This window comes from Schistocerca serialis, chromosome 2, assembly GCF_023864345.2.
Source record: "Schistocerca serialis cubense isolate TAMUIC-IGC-003099 chromosome 2, iqSchSeri2.2, whole genome shotgun sequence".
Classification (NCBI taxonomy): domain Eukaryota; kingdom Metazoa; phylum Arthropoda; class Insecta; order Orthoptera; family Acrididae; genus Schistocerca; species Schistocerca serialis.
The window spans coordinates 418,619,524-418,640,877 of NC_064639.1; the positions used below are offsets into that span (position 1 = coordinate 418,619,524).

Consider the following 21,354-nt stretch of genomic DNA (forward strand, 5'->3'; position numbering starts at 1 on the left):
ATAAGACTTACGGCACATAAGAATTCACTGACTAGACTAATATTATATTATACTGGGAAGTATTCTTCTGAGATACTGAAGGTTCACCGGTTGGTTATTCCTTCCCGATATTCATCATTCACCTATGTTTTACACATTCACTAGGCCTCATGTTGGTTATAATAAAATATTAACAGCAGTAGAATATCCTTTTCTTCTTCTTTCATTCCATTTCTTCTTCTTCACTGTTTCTTGTTCTGTATGGTCAAGCACAATGGAGGAAGAGATGTCTCGACTAAGACACTACACTCCGTCCCTTTTGCAGTCCTCTTTAGTTGTCCCGGACACACACTTTTAATCTATCTATCTGTTCATTACTAGGGCTTCTCACTCGCCTTCTGGCATCTAGTATCAGTCGCGCGGGTTAGCCGCGCGGTCTCGGGCTTCTAGCCACGGTCCGTACGGCTCCCCCCTCGGAGGTTCGAGTCCTTCCTCGGGCATGGGTATGTGTGTTACCCATAGCGTAAGTAAGTTAGTTTAAGTTAGATTAAGTGGTTTGTAGGCTTAGAGAACGATGACCTAAGTAGTTTGGTCCCATAAGACCTTACCACAAATTTCCAGTTTCCAATCTAGTATCAGCGCGTACAAGTCTTTGGCCATTGTTCGTTATTTATACTAACTACGTTCTAGAATTCGACTCTTAACCAGACATAATTTTGGGGTCTTGTAGCTCTCCATCGTAGAAAACTTTCTATTCCACGCTTCGCTATCTTCGTCGGTCATAGCTGTTCCTACGAATGTTCATCTCACTAGTGGATAGCTGTTTCAGTGTCAGTTCCTTTCCCTAAATCTGACAGCCCTGAAAAACGTTAGGAAATTAGTACGGCGTAAACGGGCATAATGAGACGTCAGCAACGTGACTAATGACTCCTTCACTGCTCTGAATGGCAATTTTCATTACCTCTGATTTCCTCCATCCTCATTTCTTAAAGTCACCTCTCTGTCTACTTGCTTTCCCATAGTACAGGATGGCGTATCATCTCAGCAAATATTACGAATCGTTGCAAAATATTCTGTGATTCTTCTATACCTCTCTCGTGGCGAGTTTTGATTTTCAACCAACTTTTCCTGGTGTGAACAGAAAATGCCTCAGATACTTGTGTTTCTATCTCTTGTTAATTTGCATTGTGCCGATACACTTGTTAAAAGGGCCTTGAGAAACGACGAATCGGAAATCTTTTGTATGAATAGCCAAGAAATTTAGTTGTGCTGGCTTCATATAAAGTCAATGATTTTAGGAAACTCTCTCTGAAAATTACCAACCTTTCTCTTTAACAGTTCTCGAAAACCATAAAAAGTCATACATCGTCATTTAAAAAACTGCTTCAGCAGCTTTGTTGCTGAAAGAATTACGATAACCACAAATAAAGACAAATACCCTCAGAATATTGTGATCTGTCTAAAGTCATATATATTGAACCATTACAAAACCGAAGGTGCGACAAATATCCTCCTTAAACAGCTTTAACTATTACAGAACATTGCCTGAAACTATCTTTAAACCGAAAGTATGTTTGAACACCGCAGTGCTTTACAACGCGCGGGCCTAACGGAGATGGTACGTCCTTTGTTTCCTGTTGACTGAACTTGCTCATCGAGCCATTCGTAAGGGACCTGTAGTTAAACGTCGATTTTAAACAGTGGTATCACTTAAAGTTTTTGACATGTAACGACCATTACCAGAAGCGAAGAAGCGGTAAGTGACAAAAGTTGAACGTTGAAGCCACAATCTTTGGAACATAAGACTGGGACCCATTTAGCCAAGTAGCTGCACTATTACACGTGACGAAAACTACCTTTCAGTATTCCGCGCTATATGGGACTATCAGCGTAAGTATAACGTAATCTTATGTGTTTCCGCCACATGAATCTGTTACGTCGTTAGACAAAAATTTACAGCTGTAGTTCTCCTGATTTACCGTCCACCAAAAAATCTGGGAATTTCCACAGAGGAATGTGGAGCTCTAAAGGTCCCGTTACATCGTAAGATAATAAGAATTGTGCGAACTGACGAGTAATTGTATCATAAAGTGACTGACATAGGTGTTAGAAATGCGTAGTGAATGAAAAATAATACGAAAATGACACCCTAAAGGGCCTCTAAGGGAATGATGCAGTATCGGTACTCATTTCTATTCCTGTTGTTCAGCATCGATAATAAGAACCGTATTCTGTCATGTACACTCCTGGAAATTGAAATAAGAACACCGTGAATTCATTGTCCCAGGAAGGGGAAACTTTATTGACACATTCCTGGGGTCAGATACATCACATGATCACACTGACAGAACCACAGGCACATAGACACAGGCAACAGAGCATGCACAATGTCGGCACTAGTACAGTGTATATCCACCTTTCGCAGCAATGCAGGCTGCTATTCTCCCATGGAGACGATCGTAGAGATGCTGGATGTAGTGCTGTGGAACGGCTTGCCATGCCATTTCCACCTGGCGCCTCAGTTGGACCAGCGTTCGTGCTGGACGTGCAGACCGCGTGAGACGACGCTTCATCCAGTCCCAAACATGCTCAATGGGGGACAGATCCGGAGATCTAGCTGGCCAGGGTAGTTGACTTACACCTTCTAGAGCACGTTGGGTGGCACGGGATACATGCGGACGTGCATTGCCCTGTCGGAACAGCAAGTTTCCTTGCCGGTCTAGGAATGGTAGAACGATGGGTTCGATGACGGTTTGGATGTACCGTGCACTATTCAGTGTCCCCTCGACGATCACCAGTGGTGTACGGCCAGTGTAGGAGATCGCTCCCCACACAATGATGCCGGGTGTTGGCCCTGTGTGCCTCGGTCGTATGCAATCCTGATTGTGGCGCTCACCTGCACGGCGCCAAACACGCATACGACCATCATTGGCACCAAGGCAGAAGCGACTCTTATCGCTGAAGACGACACGTCTCCATTCGTCCCTCCATTCACGCCTGTCGCGACACCACTGGAGGCAGGCTGCACGATGTTGGGGCGTGAGCGGAAGACGGCCTAACAGTGTGCGTGACCGTAGCCCAGCTTCATGGAGACGGTTGCGAATGGTCCTCGCCGATACCCCAGGAGCAACAGTGTCCCTAATTTGCTGGGAAGTGGCGGTGCGGTCCCCTACGGCACTGCGTAGGATCCTACGGTCTTGGCGTGCATCCGTGCGTCGCTGCGGTCCGGTCCCGGGTCGACGGGCACGTGCACCTTCCGCCGACCACTGGCGACAACATCGATGTACTGTGGAGACCTCACGCCCCACGTGTTGAGCAATTCGGCGGTACGTCCACCCGGCCTCCCGCATGCCCACTATACGCCCTCGCTCAAAGTCCGTCAACTGCACATACGGTTCACGTCCACGCTGTCGCGGCATGCTACCAGTGTTAAAGACTGCGATGGAGCTCCGTATGCCACGGCAAACTGGCTGACACTGACGGCGGCGGTGCACAAATGCTGCGCAGCTAGCGCCATTCGACGGCCAACACCGCGGTTCCTGGTGTGTCCGCTGTCCCGTGCGTGTGATCATTGCTTGTACAGCCCTCTCGCAGTGTCCGGAGCAAGTATGGTGGGTCTGACACACCGGTGTCAATGTGTTCTTTTTTCCATTTCCAGGAGTGTATATATGCAGACTGAAGCGACGAATGAAAATTTGTACCAATGCTGGCACTCGAACCCAGGTCTCCTACTTACAAAGTAGATTCGTTAACCACGGAACCACGTTGGCGCAGTAGCTTTAGGTTTTGCACAACTCCATGGGCTATCCTTGCATGCCACCCGGCTCACTCCCGATACGGTTCACGCCCCTATACTCGAACATCATTGCAGAGGTTATTCAACTGCATTGGAATATCACCTCAGCATCGAAAGAAACGGGGGATCCTCCCGAAACACAGGCATAGGTACTTTAATCAAATGAAATTATACGATTCTAGAAACTTTTTCAGTCCTCAAACATCTATGACGTATATGTGCAGACTGGATTGAAGAGGGAGGCGTCCTAGGAAAGTCACTGTGCCAAGGTGGCGTAGCTGTTAGCGCAACTGCGTAGTTAGCAGGAGAGTTGGGTTAGAATCCTGGCGTTTGTATAAATTTTCATTCGCCGCTTCAGTCTGCATATGTATTATATGTACATCATAAACATATGAGACGTGATAAGGTCTCTGCAACCGTATAGTTTCATTCGTGTTCTGTCAGTTTGTGCTATATTTAACCCACAATACGTGGAACATTCGTGCAGTGTAAGATATTTCTCAGACACCTTCCTCTCCTGTACCATTGCCTTACTTGATCCTGTTGATCCTGGTCTTCTCGAGGCCGTACACCTTGATGTTGCTGGCGGTGACGCGAACGCGCTGTCCAGGAATCGGGGAGACAGTCACCTCGGACACTTCCAGTGGGTCGATTGGCGGCACCTCCAGCTCCGGGATTCCTGAAGCAAATGCACACGCTCTTTGATCAGACTCACTACACCAAGACTACAGTCTGTGTTAGTTCTGTTTGTTGCTGTGTAGAGTCATTATTGTTATCATTATGAAGCACTTCAACTACCCAGATGTATGCTGTCTCCACTGTACACATTAAGCACGGCCCCTATCCATTATTTCGTAATAGCATTTCTGCCTTTGAAGCAGAGGTAATGGGTTCGAGTACCGACTTCGGTAACTGTTTGAGTTTTAAATTTACTGTTATGTATGTCCAACATTTATGGCTAAATTATACAAACGAAAAAACTGGAGCTCTGGAGGACGAGGGGCTCGACTAGATGATATCATTCAAGTAGGATGAATATAAACCAGAATATCCATTGTAAATCCTCTGTTCGGTCCCCAAACAACGGTAGCTCCATTCTGCCGTTATAGCAAGGAGACGTTTTCTAACAGAAAAGTTATCCACAATGGAGAAATGATCCATGAGCGGCTCCTTCGTCCATTTAAATGCCTTTAACACATGCGATTCAGGGGCAACACATGCTACTCACGATGCTTTTAATTTATTTAGATGATCTCTTCCTTTGACATGTAGATGCTGGGCCTTTCTAGACAGATTATGAAATGCCTCTGTTATGCTTCTTTAAATAAGTGTGATTATTGGTATGTTCACAGCTACAGGCATGCCTCTCTCCTTAGATATTTTTCTGTAACTTGAATAAGTAACGAGGCGGAAAAGCAATGTGATACTTAAGCATTGAGAGTGGATTTCAGCACGTCTTTATACTTTGACAGTTATTACGCGTTCAGTGCCCACAGGAGGAAAATTTTAAAATGTTCATAATTAAAGTTTTGGGCTTTGTTTCATTTATTTTCGACCCTTTGTTTTACTTTTTTGAAGTGACCTTTTAACTGTGTTAATCAGACAGTGGAAGATTTATTTCGTATATATGAAGTGTGTAACGCAATCTGAGTATTTCAAATAAATCGCTGATTGACTGCATGTGATCTGTACCGGAGAATTTACGAAGGACGTTTCATAATATTCTATCGTGGGTCTTCCGCTCTAAGTGGTGTATTTGAGTCACGCACTATTTAATATGTAATAGGAGCCAGAGTACTTTTTTCTGCACATAATATAATAATTGGAGTTAAAGGAAGCACTGAAATAAAAAAAAAACAGTAAATTGTGTTTTGCCAAACGTTATTAAATCATTACACACAACTTGGCTTGCTACAAGCAGTAGAGGAAACAATAGAAAAAGTTGGAGTAGGAATAGAACTCTGGGGACAAGAACTAAAAACTTTGAGGTTTGCTGATGACATAACAATTCTGTCAGACAGAGCAATGGACTTGGAAGAGCTATTGAACGGAATGGACAGTGCCAAGAAAGGAGGATAAAAGACGAACATCAACAAAAGAAAAACCAGGGTAATGGAATGCAGTCGAATTAAATCATGTGATGCTGAGAAAATTAGATTAAGAAACGTGACACTTAAAGTAGTAGATGAGTTTTAGTATTTTGCAAGCAAAATAACTGATGATGGTAGAAGTAGGGAGGTTATAATACGTAGACTGGCAATGACAAGGAAATCGCTTCTGAAGAAGAGAAATTTGTTAATATCGAGTATAGATTTAAGTGTCAGGATATCTTTCCTGACAGTATTTGTATGGAGTCTAGCCATGTATGGAACTGATACATTGACGATAAACCGTTTAGACAAGTAGATAGAAGCTTTTGAAATGTAGTGCTACAGAAGAATGCTCAAGATTAGAGAGGTAGATCAGATAACTAATGAGGAGGTACTGAACAAATTGTGGAGATGAGAAATTTGTGGTATAACCTGACTAGAAGAATATATCGGTTAGTAGGACACCTTCTGAGACATTAGAGGATCATCAACTTGATACTGGAAGGAAGCGTGGGTGGGAGGGGGGGGGGGGGGAAACTTAGAGAGACGCCAAGAGATGAATACGGTAAACAGATTCAGAAGGACCTAAGTTGCACTGGTTACTCGGTGATGAAGAGGCTTGCACAGGATAGAGTTGAATGGAGAGCTGCATCGAATCGGTCTTTGGACTGAAGACCACAACAACAACACATGATATTCGATTTTTTTCTCTTTGATAATTCCTTCCGTAACATAACTGAGCTGTTAAACAGAAATAGATAATTATGTACCTCTAAATATACAATATGTACCTGTATTACCCATGTGTAACAGCTACGCGTATTCCACGCTACAATTTTAATCGCAAATATGACCTACAGAACCAACCAAGTAAGTTATTTCACTAGATGTTTATACGATATCAGATCAAAAGTATCCGGACAACTAATAGTTGACATAAATATCGTCAGTGTCCACCCGTCGCCTTTATGACTCACCTCCGCTGGGGACACTTTGAATGATGTGTTTGTAGAGGAATGGCAATCCAGTCTTCTTAGGAGCTGAAACCAGAGATGGCGGATGCTAGAGCCTGGAGCGAAGCCGAAGTTCTAACTCATTTGAAAAGTGTTCAGTTGGGTTCGAGTCGGGACTCCGGGCAGGCAAGTTCATTTCAGAAATGCTGTTCTCAGCGAAACATTGGCTCACAGATGCTTCTCTATGAAGCGATAGGCTGTCATGCTTATACAGTCAGTCTTCGTCTCCGAACTGTTCCTCTGTTGTAACACGAGTTCAGATCCTTCAGAATTTAGCGTTTTCTTAACAACAGCAAGGAGACCACACACTAACCTAGAAAGACGTCCCCAAACCGTGACACCACCTCCGCCATACTTCAATATTGGCAGGTAAGGTTTCCAAGTATTCACCATATCCGGATACTTTCTTTGGATTGCGCAGGGTATAGCGTGGTACATCATTTCAGATGTCTTGTTTCCAGTCATCCACTGTCCAGTAGCGTCGCCCTTTACACTACCTCAAGTGACGATTAGCAGTGACTACAGAAGCGAGTGGCTTATAAGGAGCTGCTCGACCATAGTACGCCATTCAGTTCCGCTCTCGTAGCACTGTGGGACTCATGAGTCACCTTCCCCAATGCCCGACTGTCCCTGCCTATCAGTATATGAGGTCTGCCTTCACAATCACATCATCAACAGCCGATGTGGACAGCTTTAGAAGTATTGACAAGTCCCTGATGGATTTGTTACCCAGATGACACGTAATGACCTGTCCTCGTTCGAAGTCCCTGAGCTCTCCTGACCCAACCATCCTGCTGTCACTGCTTCTCTACCGACAACACAATAGTCCCCGCCTCCTTCTATACTGGTGGAATCGTGACGTCTAGCGGTCCATTCTGCATTACAGAAGGGTGTCGAGAAATATTTGATCAGAGATTTAATTCATGGTCAACCGAATTATAGGTAGCTTTTGTGTTTTAGAGAGTGCTTCTATCAACACAGTGACTGGAAGAGTTCGTGAGTGTGATCTCTTCAGTTGCTGCACTGGCCGTCGACGTGACAGTCTAGAGCGGGATGGGCAAGTGGTCTGAGGGTGAGCGACATATGGGACACTGCATTTAAAAAGTGGTGAAGGCTCCTGGCTTTTTACGTGCCATCGTGTCAAGAGTGCACCGCGAGCGATTCGATTGCTGAGAAAAAGGCTCCTGTCAGAATCAACTGGCATGGGCAACAACGTGTCGGTGACATGGGTCTGTCGATTGTCTTGGAACGTGACAGTTAATGCCCAGCCACAGTGCACGAGGTGACTCGCCATTTCCACGCCGAGTCACCCGCCAAAACTACGTTCTTCCTGTGTGGTACAAAGCCACTGAAATTAGCAGTTCCAGCAGTTAGAACAGGCTCAGGAACATCACCCTTCGACGCTTCAAGCAAGGAGTGCCACCTTCACTGGTGAGTCGCTGTACACGCCTATGAGAAGGAATTAGTTCGTCTGGAATCACGTGAAATAATGCACTCCGCTAATCAAATGGGCATCATTGAATCTGTTGGTGGAGGTATTCTAATGCATAAATGATCTGTAACAGCGTTCCAGCTGTGTTTACCATGCTCTCTCAGCGGTGAGTCGTTACAGCAACCTATTGGCTGGCCATGTGAATCTGACTGCTGGTCTACAGCGCCCAGCAAGCGCCATGTACTTTCAACAACACAGTGCCCCACAATCAGTCACACCGCAACTGTCAGGGCGCTCATTGAGCGTACAGCCTCAGGTGATCTGACCTCAGTCACACTGAGCACATATGGAGCGCAATCGAACAACTCTTCAACACTTGTGGATGGTCGTGAATCGGGAAGGCTCCCTGGCACCTAGGGTGGATTGCGTCCCCACGATGTGAGACCGCCGTTATCACTGTCAAAGTGGATTCTACAGGAGTCTGGCCAGCTATCTTTAATCAATTCGCTTATGAGTGTGCATCAACAGGTTTACATTTAACGAAAATGTGTAAGAAAATCGAGTGAATGTTAAGCCCACTCTTTTACATTTCACTTGCTAGTAAATCAGCTTGTTACAGCTCATTCACGTTTCATGTTACATCCAAGTTAAAAGCAAGTTGAAACGTTGCTGATCGTATTACATTTTTTTGTCCAAATGAGTAAATACATTAGGCATCTGTACATCTACATCTGCATGGATACTCTGCAAATCACGCAAGAGTGCCTGGATGCATGGAGATATGTTCTTTCTAGAAATGAGTACATCTTAGACAGATATCCAAGTTAAAAATAGAGTAAAAGTCAAAATAAAGGTAAAAAACAATTGAACATGTAGAGTCACGGTAGTTACATATAAATTTTACGATTTACTTCTATGGACTACACTCCAGCAGCAGTTACAAGACAGAATGCTGTTTGGTTGCAGTATACTGCTGTCTGTACGACACTTCCGCTTACCTTTCATCAGTGCGGGTCTCAGCTTCTCGATAGCATTCGAAACACAGGCGTTGATGTCAGGGTCATTCCTCGGACACACCGGGACGTAGTCCGCTGCAACAAACAGAGCGCAGCAGTGTTATACCCTGAAACTACAGTTACACTTTATAAAAGTTCTCTTTCCTGTTTACGTTTTACGTCAAAACTAATGAAAATGATGTTTGCGGTGTTGTTAGATGAATAAAAGTCCTCTTGTTCGAAAAGAGGGATTATACTACTCGTTATTAGATTTTGCTTTTTCATCTAATTATTGGCTATGTAAATACTAAGAAAATCAAATTATGAGAAGTTAAGTTTAATTGTAGCTCTTTTTTTTTTTCTTTTTTTTTTTTTTTTTTTTTTTTTACAGAGAAGCGTCGTCTGGCTAGAAGAGATAAATAATAAACGACTGAAATCAATTAACATGTATGTGAAGCTTTCCTTCCATAGCATAGGAATAGCTTCGTGATAACTCTACGAAAAGAAGCACTTCAGTTAACGGTGAGGTCCTTCGCAGTTGGAGAGGCGCCGGCGAAGGCACGGCGGAGCCCTTCCACGTCAGCAGAAGACCCGCCCGTACATCGAGGTGTTCACCAGGCACAATGATACTTATTGTCTCCAATAGCGAGTAGCGAGTTTTGTGTATTATTCGTTGCCTGTACTAGTTATTCGTTACAACCAAACAGATAACATAGACGCTAAATTTACGACTGATGACAAAATGAATCTTCAAATGCGAACATTTTAGATTAAGTTTGACAGTGACCGTTTCGAATATCCCTTTGAAATACGAAGAACTATAACGTCATATTTATAGTTCTTCCCATAACGCGTTTAGGAGGCTTTATTTCAAACATGCGCTGGAGTTATGTCAGTTAATAATGCATGGGTGCACGTATTTTATGTACGATTTTTGCGCGCAACTTATGGCCCTGTCTTTCAATGGTCTCAGGCGGTTATTCCAGTAGTATTTACATCTGACATACATTGCCTCTAAACTGAGCTAAGACAAATAAGCTTTGCTTCATTTTATATGCAGTGTATGTGACGTAAATATGAGGGTTACGCAGAAATTTAAATCTGATTTACTGTAAAATGTAATCCATCACATTTTTCAAAAAAATGTTTTTACTTAATTCCTTACATGTTTCACTATTATTCTAAGAAGTTTTCATCTTTGTTTAAGCATCTATCATAACGTGGTACAAACTTTTGTATCGCTAAGACATAGACATCAGCCGCCTGTGTGAACAACCAGTCTTTAACTGCTTCTTTCACCTCGTCATCCACACCCCCCACTCCCCTCCCTTTGGGTCTGGAGTTTCGAATAGGCTCGAGGTATTCCTGCCTGTCGTAAGAGGCGACTAAAAGGAGTCTCACACGTTTCGGCCTTTATGTGATGGTTCCCTGTAGGGTTTGACCTCCATTTTTCCAAATTCTACAGAAGTGCGGGCCATATGGGGAAGGACGCCTTAGGTTGTGCATGAGTTATCCATAGTGCCATTAGATTGGATCTCCTGAATCTCTTGTCATGGCTTTGCATCTCCACCTGCAATTCAACTATCTGGGCGAGGACACTCTCTGGGGTAGGTCATCTTCTTCCGTCGTCTTCTGTCCCCTTTTGTCCCCATGCCAATGCTGGATTTCTCTGCGCCTAATATCCAGCACGGTACCCAGCCCATTGTTGTGGGGCTATCATGTACCCATTTGGTGGTAGCCCCCTGACAACACAGGGATTGCACTGCTGATACCTGAGCTGTAAACTCCCCATGTATGCCAAGGAGTAGATGCCTGTCGTCCTGGAGCATCCAGACTCCTGGCAATGTCCATCAAGCCAGGTGGCCTTTGCTGTGGCTGGATGGCGCCCATTGGGAGAGCCCCTGATCGGAGTCGGTGGCATCAGAGCAGATGACCCGCAATGAAGTGGACTATCTTTTGCTGGGGGCCGAATGGCCCCAGCAGTCTCTAAGAAAGGAAAGAGTGATTACAACACTGACAGGTATGATCCTAAATCATTCCCCTCCTTAGCAACACCGTGGGAGGCACGTAGGGCTTCAGAGCGACAGGATTCTTATTCGCCAATTTACTTATTTTGCAGCAGAACTGATGGGTACTCCTTTATGGAAACAAAGTCTCTGTTTTTTGTTGAGCACCTGGAAGATAAGTTTGGGGAAGTGATAGCGCTATCCAAAATGCACAATGGGTCAGTTTTGATTCAGACAGCATCCCCAACTCAGTCCCGGGCGTTATCGCCTGTGACAAGCTGGGTGATATCATTGTTTCAGTCACTCCCCACAAGAGCCTCAATATGGTCCAGGGAATTATTTTTCATCGCGACCTCCTGTTACACTCCGATGACGAGCTACATGCCAATTTAGAAAGGTGGGGTGTTCGTTTCATCTGGCGCGTTTATAGGAGATCCAAAGACAATAGGGTTGACACTGGTGCCTTCATCTTGGCCATTGAGGTTGATTCGTTACCTGAAAAGGACAAGGTTATGATTTACCGGTGTGACGTCCAACCCTTTGTCCTCCCATTATGCGATACTTTAAATGTTGGAAATTGGGGCACATGTTCTCCCGGTGCCCTTCCAATGCCACATGTAGAGACTACAGCTGTTCACTGCATCTGAATACTCCATGTGTACCTCCTCTTACCTGTGTGAACTGTGGACTGCATCACTCCCCTGCTCGCCAGCCTGCCCGGTACTCCAAAAGGAGCGCAAAATTATGGAGTACAAGACCCTGGCTGGACAGCCTATCTTACCACAAGGCTAAACTAAAATATGAACCACTAAACCCTGTTGCCATGCTATCTTCATATGCTGCCGCCGCAACGGCGTCGCAATCGATGACGTCGTTATGCCCTTCCTCTAAGGTTGGTCCTGTGGGCCCTCAGGGTCGCCCATCTTCCTCCACCATCCAGGTGGCACGAGGTACTACTTTGAGAGCATCGCCCCCCAATATGCCAGGGGACATCTGTTCCCTCCACCCAGCTGGGGAAGCAATGGCCTCCCCTGGCTCCTCTTATGCGGAAAGAGTCCCTTGGGACGCTACCTTCCACAGTCCCCCTCCACCCCCGTAGCCCAGTGGACACCAGCCAGTGGTTGAAATATCCACTGGCTGCTGATCGAAGGGCTTCAAGGTCGTCCTCTGTCCCTGAAGCTACTTCCAAGAAGTCCTCCTCGCAAGCACCCAAGGAATGGCAAGAGGGCAAAACTTCAAAGAAGAAGTCCACTAATGAACGGGAGCCTCCAGTGCTGCCTACACCAGCACTCCCCCACAGATGCGTGTCCGAGGTCGAGGTGGAGATTCTGGCGTCCCCTGAGGACCTAGATTTCGCTGATGCCTCGGATGCAATGGTACTAGATGCCAACGCTCAATCAGTGGCGACAGGTGATTATGAGGCCTAATGTGCCTCCTTGGTCACTCCATGCCACCCCAGATAACAGAAAGGTTCATTCTCCAGTGGAACTGCGGAGGCTTTTTCTCCCAACTGGCTGAGTTATGTCAACTCTTAAGCAATAAATCTGCCTTTTGCATTGTCCTTTAAGACACCTGGTTTCCCGCAATGTGGACACCCACCCTTCATGGCTACTGGGGGTACTACAAAAACCGTCCTGTCTTTGACAGACTGTCAGGTGGAGTGAGTGTTTTCGTCCTCACCTCTGTCTGTAACGAACTTGTGCCCCTTCAAACAGCTTTGGAAGCTGTGGCTGTCAGGGTGAAGGCACCGCAGTAAATTACCATCTGTTACATTCTCTCCAGATGGTGAAGCTCCACCCCATGTTTTGCCTGCATTCATTTCGCAATCCCCCCACCTTTTCTGCTTCTGGGTGATTTTAACACCCATAACCCCTTGTGGTATGGAGCCAAGGTTAATGGCCATGGCAAAGATGTTGAGGACCTGCTCACTCGCCTCGACCTTTGCCTACTAAATACAGGTGGCCCCACACATTTCAGTGTGGCAAATGGCACATATTCAGCCATTGATCTCTCGGTTTGCAGTCCTGGCCTTCTCCAGTTTACTTTCCCTACCACAGCGTTCCTCATCTCAGCACCTGCCCAGGTGGGTTCTTCCCAAGGCTGACTGGAACACTTTCACATCTGCTTCCCACATAGAGTATCTGTTGTATGCCACCATCGATGAAGTGATCCATGTCGTCACTAATAATATTGTTTCCGCAGCTGAATCAGCAATCCCTCGTTCATCTGGTTACCCCCAGTGGAAGTCAGTTCATTGGTGGTCACCTGAAATCGCTGCAGCCATTAGAGATTGTAGGCGGGCCCTCCAACGACCTAAGAGCCACCCATACCAGGAGAACCTTATTACCTTCAAATGGATCTGAGTGCAGGTTTATCTCCTCATCAAACGAAGGAAACAGGAGTTTTGGGAACGCTATGTCTCCACTATTGGAACAGGACCTCCCCCTCCCAGGTTTTGACCAAGTTCTTCCGACTTTATGGCTACCAGAAGGTGAATCTGGAATTTCCAAAAAGGGAGCTGTCTCAGCCGATCTCGACGTAATTGCAGAGCATCTTGCTGAGCGTTATGCTCACATCTCTGCATCAGAGAATTACCACCCCACCTTTCGTCTCCTCAAACAAAGGGTGGAGCGACAACACCTCTTTTTTTGCTCCACGCCACCCTGAGCCTTATAACACTCCCTTCAGTGAGTGGGAATTCCTCAGTGCTCTTGCCAACTGTCCTGACACATCCCCTGGCCCAGGTCACATCCATTCACAAATGCTGAAACATCTCTCAACGGATTCCTAACGCTACCTCCTAGCTGTCTTCAACAGTATTTGGAGCGATAGCGACTTCCTATCGCAATGGTGGGAAAGTGTCATCATTCCAGTGCTAAAGTCCAAGAAGACCCACTAGATGTTGACAGTTATCATCCCATCAGCCCCACCCATGTTCTGTGCAAGCTGCTTGAACATATGGTGAGCCAGCAGTTGTGTTGGCTTCTTGAGTCTTGGGACCTCCTGGCTCCGTCCCAGGGCTGTTTTGACCAAGGACGCTCCACCATCGACAACTTGGTGTACCTGGAGTCTGCCATTCAACCAGCCTTTTCCTGGCGACAACACCTCATTGCCATCTTTTTCGATCTCACGAAGGTCTACAAAACCATTTGGCGACACCACATCCTCGCTGCACTGCATGAATGGGGTCGTCCACTCCAGATTTTTATACAGAACTTTTTATCACACCACACTTTCAGAGTGGTGTGCTTCCCATAGTGCACCCCATATACAAGAGAAAGGGGTCCCACAGGGATCTGTCCTGAGTGTCCCACTCTTTTTAATTCTACATCTACATCTACATTGATACTCCGCAAGCCACCCAACGGTGTGTGGCGGAGGGCACTTTACGTGCCACTGTCATTACCTCCCTTTCCTGTTCCAGTCGCGTATGGTTCGCGGGAAGAACGACTGTCTGAAAGCCTCCGTGCGCGCTCTAATGTCTTTAATTTTACATTCGTGATCTCCTCGGGAGGTGTAAGTAGGGGGAAGCAATATATTCGATACCTCATCCAGAAACGCACCCTCTCGAAACTTGGCGAGCAAGCTACACCGCGATGCAGAGCGCCTCTCTTGCAGAGTCTGCCACTTGAGTTTATTAAACATCTCCGTAACGCTATCACGGTTACCAAATAACCCTGTGACGAAACGCGCCGCTCTTCTTTGGATCTTCTCTATCTCCTCCGTCAGACCGATCTGGTACGGATCCCACACTGATGAGCAATACTCAAGTATAGGTCGAACGAGTGTTTTGTAAGCCACCTCCTTTGTTGATGGACTACATTTTCTAAGCACTCTCCCAATGAATCTCAACCTGGTACCCGCCTTACCAACAATTAATTTTATATGATCATTCCACTTCAAATCGTTCCGCACGCATACTCCCAGATATTTTACAGAAGTAACTGCTACCAGTGTTTGTTCCGCTATCATATAATCATACAATAAAGGATCCTTCTTTCTATGTATTCGCAATACATTACATTTGTCTATGTTAAGGGTCAGTTGCCACTCCCTGCACCAAGTGCCTATCCGCTGCAGATCTTCCTGCATTTCGCTACAATTTTCTAATGCTGCAACTTCTCTGTATACTACAGCATCATCCGCGAAAAACCGCATGGAAATTCCGACACTATCTACTAAGTCATTTATATATATTGTGAAAAGCAATGGTCCCATAACACTCCCCTGTGGCACGCCAGAGGTTACTTTAACGTCTGTGGACGTCTCTCCATTGATAACAACATGCTGTGTTCTGTTTGCTAAAAACTCTTCAATCCAGCCACACAGCTGGTCTGATATTCCGTAGGCTCTTACTTTGTTTATCAGGCGACAGTGCGGAACTGTAACGAACGCCTTCCGGAAGTCAAGAAAAATAGCATCTACCTGGGAGCCTGTATCTAATATTTTCTGGGTCTCATGAACAAATAAGGCGAGTTGGGTCTCACACGATCGCTGTTTCCGGAATCCATGTTGATTCCTACATAGTAGATTCTGGGTTTCCAGAAATGACATGATACGCGAGCAAAAAACATGTTCTAAAGTTCTACAAGAGATCGACGTAAGAGATATTGGTCTATAGTTTTGCGCATCTGCTCGACGACCCTTCTTGAAGACTGGGACTATCTGTGCTCTTTTCCAATCATTTGGAACCCTCCGTTCCTCTAGAGACTTGCGGTACACGGCTGTTAGAAGGGGGGCAAGTTCTTTCGCGTACTCTGTGTAGAATCGAATTGGTATCCCGTCAGGTCCAGTGGACTTTCCTCTATTGAGTGATTCCAGTTGCTTTTCTATTCCTTGGACACTTATTTCGATGTCAGCCATTTTTTCGTTCGTGCGAGGATTTAGAGAAGGAACTGCAGTGCGGTCTTCCTCTGTGAAACAGCTTTGGAAAAAGGTGTTTAGTATTTCAGCTTTACGCGTGTCATCCTCTGTTTCAATGCCATCATCATCCCGTAGTGTCTGGATATGCTGTTTCGAGCCACTTACTGATTTAACGTAAGACCAGAACTTCCTAGGATTTTCTGTCAAGTCGGTACATAGAATTTCACTTTCGAATTCAATGAACGCTTCACGCATAGCCCTCCTTACGCTAACTTTGACATCGTTTAGCTTCTGTTTGTCTGAGAGGTTTTGGCTGCGTTTAAACTTGGAGTGAAGCTCTCTTTGCTTTCGCAGTAGTTTCCTAACTTTGCTGTTGTACCACGGTGGGTTTTTCCCGTCCCTCACAGTTTTACTCGGCACGTACCTGTCTAAAGCGCATTTTACGATTGCCTTGAACTTTTTCCATAAACACTCAACGTTGTCAGTGTCGGAACAGAAATTTTCGTTTTGATCTGTTAGGTAGTCTGAAATCTGCCTTCTATTACTCTTGCTAAACAGATAAACCTTCCTCCCTTTTTTTATATTCCTACTAACTTCCATATTCAGGGATGCTGCAACGGCCTTATGATCACTGATTCCCTGTTCTGTACATACAGAGTCGAAAAGTTCGGGTCTGTTTGTTATCAGTAGGTCCAAGATGTTATCTCCACGAGTCGGTTCTCTGTTTAATTGCTCGAGGTAATTTTCGGATAGTGCACTCAGTATAATGTCACTAGATGCTCTGTCCCTACCACCCGTCCTAAACATCTGAGTGTCCCAGTCTATATCTGGTAAATTGAAATCTCCACCTAAGACTATAACATGCTGAGAAAATTTATGTGAAATGTATTCCAAATTTTCTCTCAGTTGTTCTGCCACTAATGCTGCTGAGTCGGGAGGTCGGTAAAAGGAGCCAATTATTAACCTAGTTCGGTTGTTTAGTGTAACCTCCACCCATAATAATTCACAGGAACTATCCACTTCTACTTCACTACAGGATAAACTACTACTAACAGCGACGAACACTCCATCACCGGTTGCATGCAATCTATCCTTTCTAAACACCGTCTGTACCTTTGTAAAAATTTCGGCAGAATTTATCTCTGGCATAAGCCAGCATTCTGTACCTATAACGATTTCAGCTTCGGTGCTTTCTATCAGCGCTTGAAGTTCCGGTACTTTACCAACGCAGCTTCGACAGTTGACAATTACAATACCGATTGCTGCTTGGTCCCCGCATGTCCTGACTTTGCCCCGCACCCGTTGAGGCTGTTGCCCTTTCTGTACTTGCCCAAGGCCATCTAACCTAAAAAACCGCCCAGCCCACGCCACACAACCCCTGCTACCCGTGTAGCCGCATGTTGCGTGTAGTGGACTCCTGACCTATCCAGCGGATTCCGAAACCCCACCACCCTATGGCGCAAGTCGAGGAATCTGCAGCCCACACGGTCGCAGAACCGTCTCAGCCTCTGATTCAGACCCTCCACTCGGCTCTGTACTAAAGGTCCGCAGTCAGTCCTGTCGACGATGCTGCAGATGGTGAGCTCTGCTTTCATCCCACTAGCGAGACTGGCAGTCTTCACCAAATCAGATAGCCGCCGGAAGCCAGAGAGGATTTCCTCCGATCCATAGCGACACACATCATTGGTGCCGACATGAGCGACCACCTGCAGATGGGTGCACCCTGTACCCTTCATGGCATCCGGAAGGACCCTTTCCACATCTGGAATGACTCCCCCCGGTATGCACACGGAGTGCACATTGGTTTTCTTCCCCTCTCTTGCTGCCATTTCCCTAAGGGGCCCCATTACGCGCCTGACGTTGGAGCTCCCAACTACCAGTAAGCCCACCCTCTGCAACTGCCCGTATCTTGCAGACTGAGGGGCAACCTCTGGAACAGGACAAGCAGCCATGTCAGGCCGAAGATCAGTATCAGCCTGAGACAGAGCCTGAAACCGGTTCGTCAGACAAACTGGAGAGGCTTTCCGTTCAGCCCTCCGGAATGTCTTTCGCCCCCTGCCACACCTTGAAACGACCTCCCACTCTACCACAGGTGAGGGATCAGCCTCAATGCGGGCAGTATCCCGGGCAACCACAGTCGTAGTCCGATCAGGGGATGCGTGGGACGAGCTGGCCGTCCCCGACAAACCCCCATCCGGACCCCCACAGTGATGCCCATTGGCAACAGCCTCAAGCTGTGTGACCGAAGCCAACACTGCCTGAAGCTGGGAGCGAAGGGATGCCAACTCAGCCTGCATCCGAACACAGCAGTTGCAGTCCCTATCCATGCTAAAAACTGTTTTGCAAAGAACGTCTGAACTAATCTACAGAGAGCGCAAACAAATCGACAAAATTTAAACGGTTATTAAAACACAAGTTTGCCTAGTAAATGCAGTAATGCTGCTACTTGCGCACTGCTGACACTGCTCGGCGGCGGAAGGAGACTAAGCGAAATTACACTAATCAGGTACTAAAATGCGATGCTACACTCTCAAATACTATAATACGCCCGAAATTTATGAATTAAACAATGCAAGTACCAAAAACACGCAAAGAAATTAAGAATTAAACTATGTAACAAATGAGTGAGCTAGGAGTATACGACTTGCTGCTCAGCTGCTTATCCAACGGCGGCAGGGAGCACACTGACTGTGACCAACCGACACTGGGCGTTCAAAACAGACAGTAGACAAACGACTACGCGAATTTACACTATTCAGGTACTAAAACGCGATGCTACAACTCTCAAATACTATAATACGCCCGAAATTTATGAATTAAACAATGCAAGTACCAAAGACACGCAAAGAAATTAAGAATTAAACTATGTAACAAATGAGTGAGCTAGGAGTATACGACTTGCTGCTCAGCTGCTTATCCAACGGCGGCAGGGAGCACACTCAATGGTCTCACATTAGCAGTAGGATCGTCAGTATCTCCTCCCCCCTAGACGCTGACGATTTTTGTCTTTCGTTCTGCTCCTCTTCTACTGTTGCGGCTGAACGCCGTCTGCAGGGAGCTATACAGAAGGCCCAATCGTGAGCCCTCACTCACGGCTTTTAGTTTTCGGCCACCAAAACTTGTGTGATACACCTTTGTCGTCGTCTTACCATCCAGCGCCATCCAGAACTTTACCTTGATGACCAACTACTAGATGTAGTGGAGGGTTACCGCTTTCTGGGACTGGTCTTCACCACCTGCTTAAGTTAGCTTCCACATCTTTGTCAGCTTAAGGACAAGTCCTGGCGGCACCTTAATCTTATTCGATGCCTGAGCCACACAGACTGGGGTGCTGATCGTCGTACACTGTTGCATCTGTACCAAGTCCTTCTACAGTCCTGTATTGGTTATGGGAGCGTGGTATATAGTTCAGCAGCCCCCTCTACACTGAGTCTACTAGAACCCATCCACCACTGTGGGGTTGGCCTCGCAACGGGTGCCTTCCGATGTAGCCTCGTGAACAGCCTACTTATGGAAGCTGCGGCTCCAGCGGCAGCTGTTCCTCGCAAATTCTACCGCCCACATATATGGCTCGCCTCGCCATCCAAATTACCATCATCTTTTCCCCAACATGGCTGTCCATCTCCCACAACGGCGGCCTAGAAATGGACTTCCCTTCACCACCCGTGTCTGTTCACTTCTTCATGAAATCGGCGCTTCCCCCGCACCACCTTTTTTCTGCAGGTCCACTTCCGTACACCTCTATGGTTCATACTTCGGCCACGGCTTCGGTTGGACCTATTGCAAAGCCCCAAAGGCTCAGTTCCACCTGAGGCCCTCTGTTGGGATTCTATCTCTGTTCTTGGCTCAGTTCCACCTGAGGCCCTCTGTCGGTATTTTATCTGTCTTCCATGTCTTTGAGGGCTCAGAAATAATCTACACCGATGGATCACTGGTTGATGGTCTTGTTGGCTACGTTTATGCTCACGTTGGCCATACTGAACAACGCTCCTTGCTGGATGGCTGTAGCATTTTCACAACAAAGTTGGTTGCCATCTATCGCGCTCTTGATCACATCCGCTCCTGCTCTGGAGATTCCTTTATTTGTAGTGACTCCTTAAGCAGCCAACAAGCTCTCGACCAGTGCTTCCTCAGGCATCTTTATGTACTCTTAATCCAGGAGTCTCTTTATGCCCTCTACACCAATGGACGCTCAATGACCTTCATTTGGACCCCAGGCCATGTAGAGATGCCAGGCAATGAGCTTGCTGACCACCTGGCCAAGCAGGCCACCAGTAAACCATCTCTGGAGATTGGCCTACCGGAGACCGATTTGCGAGCAGTCTTCCGCCGCAATGTTTTCGCGATCTGGGATACTGAACGGGCACTCTGAGTACACCAAATAAACTACGTGCTATCAAGGAGATGACGAATGTGTGGCGGTCATCCACGCATGCCACTCCCAGGGAATGTGTTGTCCTTTGCCGCTTCCGCATTGGTCATACGTGGCTAACACTTGGCTACATTCTCCATCGCAGGGACCCACCACGGTGTCGCTGTGGCTCACTTCTGACTGTCGTGCACATCTTCCTTGACTGCCCAATTTTAGCTGCTCTGCGGCGGACTTTTAACCTTCCCAGCAGCCTTTCTTCGGCGTTGAGTGACAATTCCTCAATGGAAGATTTAGTTTTACTTTCTATTCGTGAAGGGGCTTTTTATCATACCATATAAGGGTGGGCGTTTGGCCTTCTCTCTGGGGCCTCCACCTTCCCTCCATTTTAACTTTGTGAACCTTTCTTTGCATTTGTTTGTGTTTATCTTTTCCCTACATGTGTTCATCTTGCCTTGTCTTTTTGGAGTGGATATTTTAATGTGTTGCAGAGTGGCTGGCTCATCCTCTTTTATTCTTGTGATCAGCCAGCCCAGACCATCAGCTCTATGGTTTTAATACAACTCCTATTTTTCCTTATGCTGTATGTTTTCCCTGTGAACTGGTTGTATCATTCGTTTTCTATTTAGGGGTTGTTCCACATTCATTTTCCCCCTTTTCCGTTCCAAAACGTGCTTTGGGAATTGTTTTACCCAGGGCCTTGTTTGCGTTTGGAACAAGGGACTGATGATCCTGTAGTTTGGTCTCTTTATCCCTCAAACCAACCAACCAACCTCGTCATCTGTCGCGAAGCGTTTGCAGCCGAGAAACT

General features: G+C 46.3%; 1 protein-coding gene across 2 annotated transcripts in view; it reads right to left on the reverse strand.

The window, feature by feature from the left end:
* LOC126457271 (uncharacterized) overlaps positions 1–21,354 on the reverse strand; it is a 59,568-nt gene that overhangs the window by 15,801 nt on the left and 22,413 nt on the right. For both annotated transcript variants that reach the window (XR_007585452.1, XM_050093435.1), the window contains exons 2-3: positions 9,309–9,401; positions 4,310–4,454 (exon numbers count right to left, since the gene is read on the reverse strand). Coding sequence is in view for 1 of the 2 variants with exons in the window: in XM_050093435.1 (XP_049949392.1) it covers positions 4,310–4,454; positions 9,309–9,401 (238 nt within the window). In the remaining variant the exon portion in view is untranslated. The remainder of the gene's footprint in view (positions 1–4,309; positions 4,455–9,308; positions 9,402–21,354) is intronic.